Source organism: Emys orbicularis, chromosome 13, assembly GCF_028017835.1.
Source record: "Emys orbicularis isolate rEmyOrb1 chromosome 13, rEmyOrb1.hap1, whole genome shotgun sequence".
In the NCBI taxonomy this organism is placed as follows: domain Eukaryota; kingdom Metazoa; phylum Chordata; order Testudines; family Emydidae; genus Emys; species Emys orbicularis.
Window position 1 is genome coordinate 50136680 of NC_088695.1, and position 14843 is coordinate 50151522.

Consider the following 14843-nt stretch of genomic DNA (forward strand, 5'->3'; position numbering starts at 1 on the left):
CATGGAGACGCGCTGCCCCGCTTCCATTGGCGGATGCCGCAGAGGAGCTGAGCGCTCACTGGTTGGTTGTCCTGTCTCTCTGATCTCCCGGTATCCAACCACGACCCGTTCAGAGGAAGCCCCGCCCTAGCGGAAGGCGGAAGCGGAAGCGCGGCCTGTGGCGAGCTGAAGCCGAGCGGAGCCGGGTCGGCGGGTTTCGGGGGCACCATGGGCAGAGGCGGCGGCACCTTCGAGCGGCTCCTAGGTACCGGGGGGTCCCGGGGTGCGCGCGAGTCGGGCGCTGGGCACTTCACCTTTGACCCTCGACCCCGGGGGATTCGCCCCCCCCGTCGCCAGCCCCCCCGGCCCCGGCAGGGTCTGTGCGGCCCGGGGGGCTGGGTCCGGAGCCTGGGGCCCAGGGCCAGCGAGTCCGCCTGGGCGGGGCCGCGATGGAGTCGGGCCTGGGTCACTCAGAGCCTCCGGCGGGCGGGGCTTAGCTGGGGGTGACTGACAATAGCCCGGCCTGAGGAACCCCTCCCCCATCTCCCTGGGAGAGGGGCCCAGGACCTACCCCGAGGGCCCTGCTCTCTAGCCTGAGCCTGACCAAGGTGGGGTTCGCTCTGTACCAGCTTCTTCTCCCCACCCCATCGTCCTCCAGCACTCGGGAGAGCCCTCTGCACAGGGATCGTTAGACCAAAGCAGACTGTGAAGAACTTCAAAAAGATCTCACAGAACTCAGTGACTGGGCAACAAAATGGCAAATGAAATTTAATGTGGATAAATGTAAAGTAATGCACATTGGGAAAAAATAACCCCAACTATACATACAATATGATGGGGGCTAATTTAGCTACAACGAATCCAGATCTTGGAGTCATCGTGGATAGTTCTCTGAAGACGTCCAGGCAGTGTGCAGAGGCAGTCAAAAAAGCAAACAGGATGTTAGGAATCATTAAAAAGGGGATAGAGAATAAGACAGAGAATATCTTATTGCCCTTATATAAATCCATGGGATGCCCACATCTTGAATACTGCGTACAGATGTGGTCTCCTCATCTCAAAAAAGATATACTGGCATTAGAAAAGGTTCAGAGAAGGGCAACTAAAAATGATTAAGGGTTTGGAACGGGTCCCATATGAGGAGAGATTAAAGAGGCTAGGACTTTTCAGCTTGGAAAAGAGGAGACTAAGGGGGGATATGATAGAGGTATATAAAATCATGAGTGATGTGGAGAAAGTGAATAAGGAAAAGTTATTTACTTGTTCCCATAATATAAGAACTAGGGGTCACCAAATGAAATTAATGGGCAGCAGGTTTAAAACAAATAAAAGGAAATTCTTCTTCACACAGTGCACAGACAACCTGTGGAACTCCTTGCCTGAGGAGGTTGTGAAGGCTAGGACTATAACAGGGTTTAAAAGAGAACCTCCATGAATTTATCCAGTTAAATTCATAAATGGCTATTAGCCAGGATGGGTAAGGAAGGGTGTCCCTAGCCTCTGTTTGTCAGAGGGTGGAGATGGATGGCAGGAGAGAGATCACTCGATCATTACCTGTTAGGTTCACTCCCTCTGGGGCACCTGGCATTGGCCACTGTCGGTAGACAGGACACTGGGCTGGATGGACCTTTGGTCTGACCCAGTACGGCCGTTCTTATGGAATCACTTTTTCACTTGAAGCCCCGTGACAGTGATTTAAAGATCAACATCAATTATTTCACTGCTCTTCATAACAGATGTCTCCAGCCAATGCATCAGTGTGGGCCACCTTTGTGAATCTCACCATTCTGCCCCACAACCAAGCCTGACACCTGACTCTCACACTGCCTGTGAGCAGGTATATGGTTATTCCAGTACTGTGCTGGGAGGTGGCTCCTGATGCTCATGGCAGAATGGGACCTCTGGTTTCTGCCCCCTTTGTTCTCCCTTTTAGCCCGGGTGCTTTTCCCTTATCATGGAAAACCCACCTTGCTAAAGATCAGGTTCTGCTACGTGACTAACAGCCTGGTAGCAGAGTGGGCCGGGAGGTTCAGAACTGTGTCAGGGAGTGTGACACACTCAGGAAGCATAAAATATTGTTAACTAGAAAAATGGGTGTAGCTTTTGTGGGATGAACAGAGTCTTGGTGTGGTGTCTAAATCATTCCTTTGACAAACCTGAAAATAATAACTATGACTGAAAGATTGAGAGTGTGGGGAGGCCCAAGTTTGTTAGTGGGTTATGGACATCAGCTTGGACAGCTGCAGTGACAGGATGGTAAGACTGCCGCATAGAAACCTAGATAGGTACAGAAAATATAAATCCTGAGTTATGCTAGCAGTACCTAGGAACCTCTTTCTGCAGCTTCATAGGCCGAGCTGGGAGGGTCATAACTTGTTCCTAAAAACTTGCTGCAGACTGAAGTGTAACAAGTTTGGGAATTGAGTCCTTACATTTTCAGAGGAGCAGGTTAATTTTGGTGAGGGAGCACCATAAAAACCCTGTACTCACCCACAGTGCATTCACACTGAGTGGATGTTTAAGAACAACCTTTGTTTTGCTGTATGGGTTTTGAAACCTGAGGCACCTTGAAACCTCAAGGGACTTGGGAGGAGCCAAGCAGTCCTGATTAGCAGCACAAAAATACCAGGGATTGCGAAGAATCTGTGCAGTTACTGAGCGTCTCGGGGTCTGAATGGATGACGGGGAGTCACTTCTCATCCGAGTGGGATCTCCAATGTGAATATAACTGAGAGGGGGAAACAGAGGCAGGCCAGTTCCAAACTAGCTAATGGATATTTCAATTCCTTGCAGATAAAGCTACCAGTCAGCTTCTGCTGGAGACAGACTGGGAATCCATCCTGCAGATCTGTGATATGATTCGTCAGGGAGACACTCAGTAAGTGCCATATCACTTCCTGACATGCTCTAAGCATTGACATCCTTTTCTGCCCTGCTCACTGCATGAAGGCTAAGAACACAGGACTAGGCACCCTGGGTCAGCCCACGGGTCCACCCAGGCTGTTACTTTATGTGGTACAGGAGACAATGCAATTCAGCATCTTGAGATAACGTTTCTGACTGGGGAAGCTGCAGCTCATGTTCTACCTGGGATCCTGAGAGAAAATGGGCCTTGAACATCACTGGTCTTCCTCTTTTTCTGCTTGGCCTCTGGAGTTGCCCATGCCATAAATTGTGTTCTTTCCCATTGCAAGGATGGGGTTGGTGGACTATTAAGTGGCAGCTGGACTCTTCCTGCAGGTTCTCATCTGCCTGAAAAATGTGTGTGCTCTCTCTCTTTTTCCAGAGCTAAATATGCAGTCGGTGCTATCAAGAAGAAAGTCAATGACAAGAACCCCCATGTGGCTCTCTACGCACTAGAGGTAACCTGAAGCCAACCCAGCAAAGTGAAGTCTCTCCAGGCCTCTAGTAACATGTAGCCCAGGTGGACACTTGCTCTTCCACAGACTTTTCTCTGAGGAATGAAGTCTATGCAAACTGTCCCCCCAGGAGTGCAGCTGACAGTTGTGCAGAGCTCACCCTCCTCTGATGCTGTAGCTTGGAGGGCCTCAACCCATGGCCTGTGATCTGCTGACCCTGTTTCTTTATTTCCAGCTGCCATACTGAATTAAACCTCTAAAAAAAGACATGAAATCCTGTCATGCTGTTGCTCTACCAAGCAGGTGGTTGCTTTAATTGCAATTGGAACATTATGGGATCCTAAATGGCAGGGAGGCAAAGGCCACCAGAAAGTTTAGGGGGCGTTTCTTGTTATATCTCTACATTAAAATGTGACCCTACTATTACCAAAAAGTCAAGACCCCCAGTTCAAGATGCTGCCGGGCTTTTGGAAGTAGCAGATGTTTCTCTGACTGAAGTTGGCACGAAGTGCTCTGGGTTAGGTGGTGCCCCCTGGCTTGTGTGCAGGTTACAGTGCCCTGCAGCCAGGCGCAGTCCACGCTGCGACTCTGCTCTCATGCTGCTGGTCCTGGGCTCTGTAGGGGGCTGTGGGTATTAATCTAATCTAGTTCTTTTTCCTTGCAGGTCATGGAGTCTGTGGTCAAGAATTGTGGCCAGACAGTCCATGATGAGGTGGCCAATAAACAGACTATGGAGGAGCTGAAGGAACTATTCAAGGTAGAAGCACCTTGCTCACTTGTTTCCCTCTGGGTGGGGTTGGGGGAGAAAGGTGGAGGTGCTGAAACTGTAAATGCAGCATCTTTCTAGGTCACTGTTAACACAGAGGCCCTTGGGGATTTGGAAATGGGGCAGCAGGAGGACATGGGAGAAGCAGAGTGGGGAGCCCCTGTGTAGAAATTCCTGTCAGAAGGAGCGAGCTGGACGGCTCAGGTGAACCACAGGGTCTGTGTTACTTGGAATTTCTCATGAAGCATCATGGGCAGCTCCAGGAACCAGCTGCTGGGGAGGGAGTATCATGAGAGCAAAGCTGCTGTCAGGCTGTGGAAGGAATGATGGCTAACACTGCAGCACATTGGGGGCCATTTGATGGCAAGTCCTCACCTTGGTATTGGGCTTGGTTTAGTCAGAGCCAGCGAAGGTGAGTGAAAATACCCATCTGTGGGGGTAGACACACAAGGTGGGGAGGCTGGTAGGAAGAGGTGCTGGAGGGGGATGTGGGCTCTCTTCCCATAACCCAAGATGAGATGGAAAGTTTAAAATGGATAAAGAAATCCCTTTACTCTGAGTGCGTAACTAATCTATGGGACGAGCTGCTGTAGGATGTCGATGTCAAGCCAATAGCCGAGCAAGATTCAGAACTAAGCTTAGATGCTGGTATGAATGAGAACAACATGTTCAGTGACACTGGTGGGATGATGCTTACGTGGGCTCTTGATTCTCGCGTTCCGGGGCACAAGCGCCTCTCCAGCTGGGGTAGAGACAGGAAGACGTTCTCCTGCCCCATCTCCAAGGCACACAGTGGGACAGGAGTACACAGCTGAGTTCAGTAAAGGGATTTTACTCCTTCCTCTGTAGCCTCTACCACTGGCTGCTGTCCGAGGCAGGTGCCTGGCCATGTCTAGCAGCTCCTGTGTGAGTGTTGCTCATTCTGTCAAGGGGTCTCTTCTCCTACTGTCCTCTTCCGGGGAAGACTCTGGCCTAGTTCAGCTAGCTCTGGCCTGACCTAGTACCTGCTGCCTTGAGCCTGGCTTCTCTTGATTTACAATGGCAGCCACTAAGTCAGGTGGCGGAGGCTGGTTTTCGGGCAGCCCTGGTATCCTAGAGTTCAGTGCGGCTTGAGCGTACTGTCTATGCTGGGGGGGGAGGGCGTGTGCTTATACGCTTGGGGTTCCCCAGACCTGTGCAAATGAGGGGCTCTGAGTCGGTCCATTTGAGCCCTGGGGCAGTCTCTCCTCAAGGGTGCTTTCTGTCTGGCCAGGCACTCATTGTGTACCCTGGGCTCCGTGGGTTGCTAATGTAAAGCATCTGTTATGTCACAGTCACTGCCTCTCTAGTGACTGACACCACACTGAATGCAGGCTCATGGACTGCTCAGAGGGGCTTTGTGGTAGGTATTGAGCTTCCCAAATATAGGATCAGATCAACAGTCTCTGATTCTGCTCAGGTTCTTATGTGAGCTGTGGTCAGAGCTCCCTAAATGCCCGAGGTGCATTCTTGCTCATTTCTTTAGGGACTTTCACTCTTCTGAATCCCTGACTGCTGCTGAAGTAACTTGGGTGGCCCCTTGGCTGTGGGGGTTCTGTCGTCACTCTCTTTGTGGTGCAGGCTCCTCTCAGGTCTGTCTGAGTTCGGAGCTGCAGATGTCTCTACAAACCTGTACTGAGCTCGCCCACAATTGAATGTGAAGCTTGAGAGTGCTTGGAATCTGCGTCTCTGCTTGCTGAGGGAATTTCCAGAGCAGCCAGTCATGTGATTTGGTGATGACATGATCAGCTGATGGCAGGGCCCCTCTTGGAGGCTGGTTCAGACTGAAGCAGGCTGTGCGGAGCTGCTTGCAGCTTCCGGAGCTGCAGCTCAGGCCCTCCTGCCTGTTGAAGGTCAGGAATTCCTCCTGTTGCCTGGGGTATGTTTAGAGTGTTCCTGACGGGGTGGGGTTGTGAACTGGAGTTAGTGTCTGTGAGCTGAGGGATGCTGGGACCCAGAGCTGAGGCAGGTTGTGACTAATGAGACGTGATTAGTCATTCTCATGAATTGTTGTGACTGCATGGTGACGGTTCCTGCTGGTGGGAGTGAATCGAGGACGCTTGGATACCCCGAGAAATTAGCCTGGCCTGCATAGAAGGGGAGCAACTAGGAAAGGCCCCTGGGGGCAAGTGGGGTGCAATCAAGGTGCTTTGGAGAAGGATCCCATTCTCCAGGCTGCCCTGGGGAACACCTTGGTCCGAAGGATTTTAGTCCCATGTTCTTTTCTTGAGTGGCGTTCAGTCATCCTGTTAGGGGAGGGGGCTAAGTGGGCCACTGCATTTGCCTTTAATAAAGTGCTCTTCCATTGGTCGGTGCCTTATGTGAGTGGGGCGAGTCCTCCCCGGTCTCCTGCTCTCACTGTGAGCAGCACCTTGCTGGCCTGTTTCGTGTTGGCCCCTCACTCCACGGTATGCGTGTCTCACCAGGACACAGCGGAGGGTGAGTATCACAAAGAGCCCCCACAACAGCCCGTGCTGGGCTCAGATGCTTTCCCCTCTGTGCAGAGACAAGTGGAAGTGAACGTTCGCAATAAGATCCTGTACCTGATCCAGGCCTGGGCTCACGCCTTCCGCAACGAGCCCAAGTACAAGGTGGTGCAGGACACCTACCAGATCATGAAGGTGGAAGGTAAGGACTCAGTGGGGAAAAAGGGGCAGGTGAGTCTCCCATTGCGCTGACAGCCAAGCACAGAGGATGAGCCATGGGAGGGCAGGGAGCAGGCAGCAGTGCCAGCCAGGTGTGGGAGAAGGGCTGGTACAGACGGGTTTACACACAGTGGCCTCCCTGCTACCTGATGGACCTGTTGGGGTGACTTGAATCCAGTTCCTGTTGCAGAGCGGCCTCCACCAGATGGCTGCTTCACCCTGGCCCTGCAGCCCACTAGGAATGATGTGGTTTGGCAGAAGTCCCTGGAAGCCAGAGCTGGAATGTTCTCCTAGGAAACCTGCTGTAGATGAGCACATCCTCCTGGGAATGGCTCCATTCCTGGGGTGGGCAGCTGAGAACTTGGATGTGTGTCTGGATTTCCCCAAAGTGCTGGGTGCATTGGAAGGCAGTGCCTGTGATTTTGGGCATTAACGCCACTGATTCTGCCTGGGATGAGTGGCTGCGAATCTGCGGGAGTCCCATCCTGGCAGGAAATGCCGCATTTCTCACCCTGATCTCAGGCTTCCAACATATGTTTTACCAAAGGGCCCCAGTTGCCTAGTCTGAGTGTATGTGGCCGGGGTTGTGCTCTGCATTCGGAGTAGACTTGAGCCAGACCTGGGAGCAGAGGGATGCCCTAGGATCTGATCACCGATGTACGGACACTTGCTCTCCCAGCTCCCCTGTGAGGCAGGTGACATGGCTCAGGTTAAGTGATTGCTTAGAACTCCTGCACAGATGGCAAAGCAGGGACTAGAACCCAGGAGCCCTGCCTCTGTCCCCAGCTCTGAGCACTAGGCACCACTGCCTCCAGTCTGGTGGGTTCCCACTTTACAATGAGATGTTGTTCCACTCTTCCTGCAGGTCATGTGTTCCCAGAATTCAAGGAGAGCGATGCCATGTTTGCTGCAGAAAGGGTGAGCTCCCCAGTGCAGAGCGGTGGAGAGGAGCTCTGGCATTACAGAGGGGGCTGCTGCTGTCATTTCTATCCGACCCTTCAACTGGTGGTCAAATAACATTAAATCCCAGAATCCCAAAGCGCCTTCCGTGTGTTGTACAACTGCCTGGATTCTATACACCTCACCGGGGTGCAGCCAGCCCTGGGGCGGGAGAGACAGTTCAGGAAAGGAAGTGCAGAATCCCCTGGACCTGCCCTGGCAGGGAGCCAACACCGAGCACGTAGGGATCAGTAATCCCATATGAGGGCAGCCTCCCAGTCCTGTGGCTTGCCAAGGACTCCTCCAGCAGCACAGCCTGCCCAGCACGCTAGGGCGTCCCTGGCTCAGCACTGGGGCATCCGACCGTGACTCACTTCTGTGGCCAGTGGCTGCCGGAGCAGACTTGCAGGGGAGAGGGCCTCCTGCTGCAGGGGTCTCCCCACTCCAGGGAATGGCCTGGCTTGGGCTAGCCAGTGGGAGCTCCAGGGTGGCAGCCCGAGAGGCCCTCTGGAGCCAGCGTCAGGGCTCTGGGTGCTAGGCCCTGGTCCTTTCCTTACGCAGGTTTCTGTGCTCTGTGGCAGGCTCCTGACTGGGTGGATGCTGAAGAGTGTCACCGATGTCGAGTGCAGTTTGGGGTCGTGACCCGCAAGGTGGGTGCTGCTGCTTATTCCTCTTTAGTTCCCTTCCCTGCATGACACTGCTGGGGACTTGGTCTCCTCCTCCTTTGCCCCGCAGTGTGGGCTTGGCTGGGAAGCTGAGCTTTAGGGGAAGGGGGTCAGCAAGCACCCTGTGCAATGGGCATGGAGGGGCACAGCCCTGGTATTGGGAGGGTGCCCCCTAGTGCCAGCTGCCAAGGCTGACCTCGTCCCTCTCTTTGCAGCATCACTGCCGGGCCTGTGGGCAGATCTTCTGTGGAAAGTGCTCCTCCAAGTACTCCACCATCCCCAAGTTTGGCATTGAGAAGGAGGTGCGGGTGTGTGAGCCCTGCTACGAGCACCTCAACAAGTCAGTATCTCCAGGGGGTTCTGCACACCGCACGTGGGTTGGAGCGGCGGGGGCTGGCGGTGGGCATGGGGCTGGCCTTCTGGAGCAAGGAAGGGTCACCTCAGCCCCGTGTACTGGAGCCTCTCTGAGTCGGGTCCCCAGGGGCTGGGCAGCCTGGCAGGAGAGCTGCCCCTTTGGAGACCGGAGGGATTCAGGAGATGCCACTCAACGATGGGAGTGTACAGCTGATGCCAAGGCCTGGCTCTGCTGCCTCCATTGCCCCCATCCACTGACTGCTAGCTGGGAGCTGTGCTCCTCGTTGGGGCTGGGGTGGAGTAGGGCCATGGCCCTTGCTGGGGCTGGGGCAGCATGGGGCCAGGCAGGGCTCAGGAATGCTGCCTGTAGGCCCTGGTCTCTACTGTCACCTCTGTCTGATTGTAGGAAAGCTGAGGGCAAAACTGCTGCCACCACTGAGCTGCCACCCGAGTACCTGACCAGCCCCCTTTCTCAGCAGTCCCAGGTAAGTGGCTGGCTGTCCCGCCTGCCAGGGGCGAGCTGGGCTGCAGGCAGGGGTAGCCCCAGTGGTTCCCTTCTCCTCCTGCTCACCGTCCCACTGAGCAGCCCCCTCTCCATCTGCAGCTGCCCCCGAAGCGTGACGAGACGGCCCTCCAGGAGGAGGAGGAGCTCCAGCTGGCCATCGCCCTCTCGCAGTCGGAGGCCGAGGAGAAGGAGAGGATGGTTTGTACCCAGCTCTAGGGCTGCGTGAGGGAGCACTGCCTGGATGCTCCCCAAGCCTCTGGCAGGTTTACTGCTGTGGGCTTTGCACCAGCACCAGCAGGTCCCCAGCCCTGGGCTGGACGGAGCCCTTCCCTGGTGCATAGTGGGTCGAGGGGGGTGCTGCGCTGCGCTGCAGGTCTAACCCCTCCCATGGATCTGGGGTGAGGGTCTCTTTCACCAGGATAGTGAGGGCTGGTGCTGATCCTGCCTGTGGGGCAGGGCCTGGCAGTTGTTAGCTGTGCAGGCCCCATGTAGACACTAGCAGCTTCTGCCTCCCAAAGGCTAGTGAATGTGCAGTGGCTGGGCCTGGCCCATGCAAGGTGCCTCACCCTCCAAGCCAGGCTCGTCTCGTGCTGTTGAGCTGGACAGTTCTCAGGGCTGATCTTGTACCTCCCTCTGCAGAGACAGAAAACGACCTACTCCGTGTACCCGAAGGCTGAGCCCACGCCTGTCACCTCGTCCGCACCCCCAGTCAGCACCCTCTACTCCTCCCCTGTGGTAAGTGCTCCGCTGCCCTGTTGGATCAGCGCCCCCAGCCCCAGATCTCTTTGCCAGGTCACTGGCAAATCCTTGTTCGGAGGGAACTAAAGCCGTGAGAACATGGCGCTGTTCAGTCCCTTCCTGAAAACACTGCTGTGCTGGGGGCACCCAGGAGACCCTGCTCTAAACACTGGGCGCGCTATTCCTCTGCTGCATGGACAGGAAGCGAACCACCACCTGGCCGAAGGAAGAAAGAAGTGCCCGCTGTCCCTCCCAGTTCTGCACTCCTGCTGTTGCCTGGCTCTGGGTGGCAGGATATGCACAGGTCTGGGCAGGGTACCTGTCATAGCAGTGAGTTGTGAAGTGGGCTGCGGAGTCCCCGTGTGTCTCTAAGATCTGACGTCCCCCCTCCTCTCTTTCTCCCCAGAACTCCTCTGCTCCACTGGCTGAGGACATCGACCCCGAGGTAAGGACACAGGCCCTTCTGGCACAAGCGTAGGCTGGTTCCCAGTCAGGCTTTGGCGCCGATCTTCTACCTCTGCTTTTCCCGGCAGCTGGCTCGGTACCTGAACCGTAACTACTGGGAGAAGAAGCAGGAGGAGGTTCGCAAGAGCCCCACCCCGTCTGCTCCACTGTCGCTCTCAGAGCCAGCCGCCCAGCCTGGGGAAGCTCATCCCATCCCGCTCGGTGTCGTGGAGGTAAGATAGGGGCCCGGTCTCGCACCCATCTCTCTGAGGTCTGGCGGGGTCGGTTTGAATCAGTGCTCCCTGGGAATTGCCTGGCACCAGCCTCGCCCCGGTGATAAAGCACAAGTCCGGCTCCGGTCTAGGTGTGGGTTGTGGATCCCCACTCCCGAGAGGCTGGGGCTCAGGGGCTAACTGTGCTGCCCTGTGTCTCCAGCAGCAGTACCAGAATGGGGAGTCCGAGGAGAATCACGAGCAGTTCCTGAAGGCTCTGCAGAATGCCGTCACCACCTTCGTCAACCGTATGAAGAGCAACCACATGCGGGGCCGCAGCATCACCAACGACTCAGCCGTGCTCTCCCTCTTCCAGTCCATCAACAACATGCATCCCCAGCTGCTGGAGTTGCTCAACCAGCTGGACGAGCGCAGGCGTAGGTGGCTTCTGCTCCATTCCCCGGGGCAGGACACGACTGCTCCCTGCCAGTGGCTTGTGAGCAGCTCTCTGGGACTGTGTGGAGACTGCCTGGGGGGGTCTCTGTGGAGGAGCATACCCCATCTCAGGTCTGGCTGGGGGCCACCTGCTCTATCTGGAGGCAGCAGTGCTCAGGGCTGGGTGAGCTCAGCAGATAGCAGGCCTGGATGCTGCCTTGCCCTGCAGGAGCCTGATGCTGCATTTCTCTCCCCAGTGTACTATGAGGGCCTGCAGGACAAGCTGGCACAGATCCGGGATGCTCGCGGGGCCCTGAATGCTCTGCGGGACGAGCACCGCGAGAAGCTGCGCCGGGCGGCCGAGGAGGCAGAGCGCCAGCGCCAAATCCAGCTGGCACAGAAGTTGGAGATCATGAGACAGAAGAAGCAGGTGAGACAGGGAAGCCTTTTCCAGGTGCCTCATAGAGGGCAGGTGTCGTGCCAGGGCCATTCCCAGGGGTTGCTGGTGGCCCTGGCAGCTGTTCCAGCTTGTGCCCTGGGCTGGGCTGCTGTTGGGTGGCTGGAGGCAGCACTATTCTGTGGAGCGGGTGGAGTCTCTGGGGCTGGCCTTGGTGTATGAGCTGCATGGCCAGGCTCCTAATGTGTGTGGTGGTGCCGCTCCCTGCAGGAGTACCTGGAGATGCAGCGGCAGTTGGCCATCCAGCGGCTGCAGGAGCAGGAAAAGGAGAGGCAGATGCGCCTGGAGCAGCAAAAGCAGACCATCCAGATGAGAGCCCAGATGCCAGCTTTCTCTCTGCCCTATGCCCAGGTACAGCAGCCATGCCAGGGAGCCCTCCCATGAGCACTCACCCCAGAACTCTCCCCTTCCTTCACGCTCTCTCCTTTTTGCAGCTCCAGGCCATGCCAGCAGCAGGAGGGGTGATCTACCAGCCATCCGGTCCCACCAGCTTCCCAGGCACCTTCAGCCCCGCAGGCTCGGTGGAGGGCTCTCCCATGCACAGTGTGTACATGAACCAGCCAGCTCCAGGCAGCACTGGCCCCTACGCACCGATGCCTGTTGCAGGGGCAGGTGAGAGCCTGGGCCAAGCAGAGGTAGGCAGGGCTGGAATGCAGCAGCAGTCCCCTCACTGTGCCCTCTCTGCTCCAGATCCCAACATGGTGAATGCCTACGTGTACCAGGCAGGAGCAGGAGGCGGGCAGGCAGCGCCGCAAGGGCAGGTGGTTCCCACCACCAACCCAGCCTACTCCTCATATCAGCCGACTCCGACGCAGGGCTACCAGGCAAGTGAGCAGAGCGCTGGGTCCCCCTTGCCCGTAGTGCGTCGGACTTGCGGTAAATCTGGAACACGGGACTCTGCAGTGGGTGGCACAGGATGTCCCCTCCCAGGCCCTTGGGATCCCCTGCTGCACAGTGGGGGTGGGGATCGGTCCCAGATTGCCTGGGTCTCCCCTAGTGTCCCCTGTGGGATGGGTGGAGCCAGCTGCTCCCTGGACCCTGAGGGTGTTGGGGGAGAGCTGTGTGGCTGCTTGGGGTGCCCCAGGCTCACCCTGTGCTCTTCCCCATAGAACGCTGCCTCCCAGTCACAGAGCATCCCTGCCATCTCGCAGGCCCCCCAGTCTGGCACCATGGGCTACATGGGGAGCCAGTCTGTCTCCATGGGGTACCAGCCCTACAACATGCAGGTGAGCACCCACCAAGGGTGAACGGCTCGGTGCCCTCTTGCAACCTGGCTTGGGGATGGGTGTTGGTTGCTGTGGAGGCTGCTCACCAGCCAGGGAGTGAGGGTAAATGGGGCCCCTGCTGGGGGAAGGGCGATAGGGCTGGATTTTCTGTATCCCCTTTACCCATGTAGGAGACCTACCCTGGCCCTTCACTGTTGCTGTTCTGGGCCCCAGGTCCCTGGCAGCGTGAGCCCACTGGGCCTGGCTGGGAGCTCGGGGGTCTTTGCCCCCTCGGTAAGGGGCAGAGGTCTGGCGTCCGGTCTGATTGCTCTCCCCTGCCCCCGCTCTAGGGCCTCATGTCGACCCTTCCTGGGCAGGAGCCGGCTCTGAGCAGCCTGCCACCCCAGCAGACTTACCTCTCGGGACAGCAGCCCATGTATCAGCAGGTGAGTCTGCCAGCCCTGCACGAACCCAGCGTCTCCTCGTCACCCTCACTTCAGCTCCCTCCCCAGGCGGTCGGTCACAAACTGCCCTGATACCCCCCCCCCACCAGCACCCTTCTCGCCAGGAGCCTTGGCTGTGGCCCTGCCTCCCCCATGTAGGGCGCTGAGACCTCCAGATCCATGTGGATCTTAGAAAGATGGGGGCGGGGGGAGGGATAGCTCAGTGGTTTGAGCATTGGCCTGCTAAACCCAGGGTTGTGAGTTCAATCCTTGAGGGGGCCACTTAGGGATCTGGGGCAAAATCAGTACTTGGTCCTGCTGGTGAAGGCAGGGGGCTGGACTCAATGACCTTTCAAGGTCCCTTCCAGTTCTAGGAGGTAGGATATCTCCATTAAGGGGGGAGGGATAGCTCAGTGGTTTGAGCATTGGCCTGCTAAACCCAGGATTATGAGTTTAATCCTTCAGGGGGCCATTTAGGGATCTGGGGCAAAATCAGTACTTGGTCCTGCTAGTGAAGGCAGGGGGCTGGACTCGATGACCTTTCAAGGTCCCTTCCAGTTCTAGGAGATGGGATATCTCCATTAAAAAAAAAAAAAAAAAAAAAGGTGTATTCACCTAGGGGTTGGGCATGGGTGGGAGTGACCAGCTGTGGCCCTGTGCCACCTCCAGCAGCCCTCTGGGTAAGGTTTGGGGGAGGGGGGTACCAAGCAAGAACTGCCTCTTAACAAACAGTTTGTCTGTTCCAGATGCCCCCCCCTGCAGGGCCCCCCCAGCAGCAGCAGCAGCAGCCTCAGCAGGCCCCGTCGCAGGTACAGCAGGCCCAGGGCAGTGGCGAGGCCCAGCTCATCTCATTCGACTGATCTCGGCGAGGGGGGCTGCCCAGTGTAACACTATTGTCTGCAGGAGTCACTTATGTACTTAACTAGCCATTTCTGTCTCTTCCCCACCCCCTTCCCTGTGGAACGGCCCTGCTCAAGGGGGGGTGGGACCCTGGGGCCCCACCAGCTGGCATGCACCCTCCTGGCCTGGCAGGGACCTCCCTGCTGCTCTGGCTCCCTGAGGCTTTTTCCCTGCCCTGTCCCCCCCGGCTGAAACGTGTCATGATTGCTGGAAGTTGTGAACCCCCCCACCCCCCCGACAGGTGGAGAACGAATGGGCACTTGGCCCTTCAGGAAGAGACTTCCGCAAGGCAGAGGCTGCAGCCTGGCTGCTGGGCTTCCCCCCCGGGCTGTGTGCGCAGGATGGTGACTGTGAGTCAGCCCTGAGAAGAGCTCCAGGAATGTGAGCACTAATGCCACAGGCCAGGGACTCCCTTCCCTGCTCTGCAGCAGGCGAGAGCCTTAAACATGCCCTAAGCTTGCTGCTGCCCTGACCCTAGAACAAATGGGGCAAGGAGATCTGATGCAGAGCTGCCCCTGTGCACAGAGCACAGCCTCTGCTACTATCCCTCTCTGCAGTGTGCACCATGGCTGGCTCCTCTGCCCCTCACCACAACCTGCACCCCCCACCCTGATCCCCTGCCCCTCCATGGGAGCCTGGCCCTGTGCTTGCATTCTATGCTCCTGGGATCTCAGGCCCTGCCGCATGCCCTATGCCCATATCCTCCACCCCTCCTTGGGAGCCTGGGCCCTCCCTGCTTTCTGAACACTCATCTCTCATACGTAGTGGTGGAGTAGCCA

General features: G+C 56.8%; 1 protein-coding gene across 3 annotated transcripts; it reads left to right on the forward strand.

Moving 5' to 3' along the window:
• Nucleotides 1-163: 163 nt before the first annotated feature.
• On the forward strand, nucleotides 164-14192 carry HGS (hepatocyte growth factor-regulated tyrosine kinase substrate). Of its 3 annotated transcripts, none has more exons than XM_065415349.1 (21): nucleotides 164-244; nucleotides 2773-2857; nucleotides 3266-3341; nucleotides 4003-4095; nucleotides 6627-6750; nucleotides 7633-7685; nucleotides 8288-8356; nucleotides 8587-8711; nucleotides 9132-9210; nucleotides 9330-9428; nucleotides 9870-9965; nucleotides 10375-10413; nucleotides 10502-10645; nucleotides 10848-11061; nucleotides 11317-11489; nucleotides 11727-11867; nucleotides 11951-12128; nucleotides 12207-12340; nucleotides 12626-12742; nucleotides 13072-13167; nucleotides 13911-14192. In XM_065415349.1, exons 1-21 carry the CDS (start codon nucleotides 208-210, stop codon nucleotides 14022-14024), a joined length of 2286 nt encoding a protein of 761 aa, XP_065271421.1. In that variant the 5' UTR covers nucleotides 164-207; the 3' UTR covers nucleotides 14025-14192. The 3 variants fall into 3 exon arrangements, with proteins under 3 accessions (XP_065271421.1, XP_065271422.1, XP_065271423.1); XM_065415350.1 differs by having other exon boundaries at nucleotides 10851-11061; XM_065415351.1 differs by lacking the exon at nucleotides 9330-9428.
• Nucleotides 14193-14843: the final 651 nt, after the last annotated feature.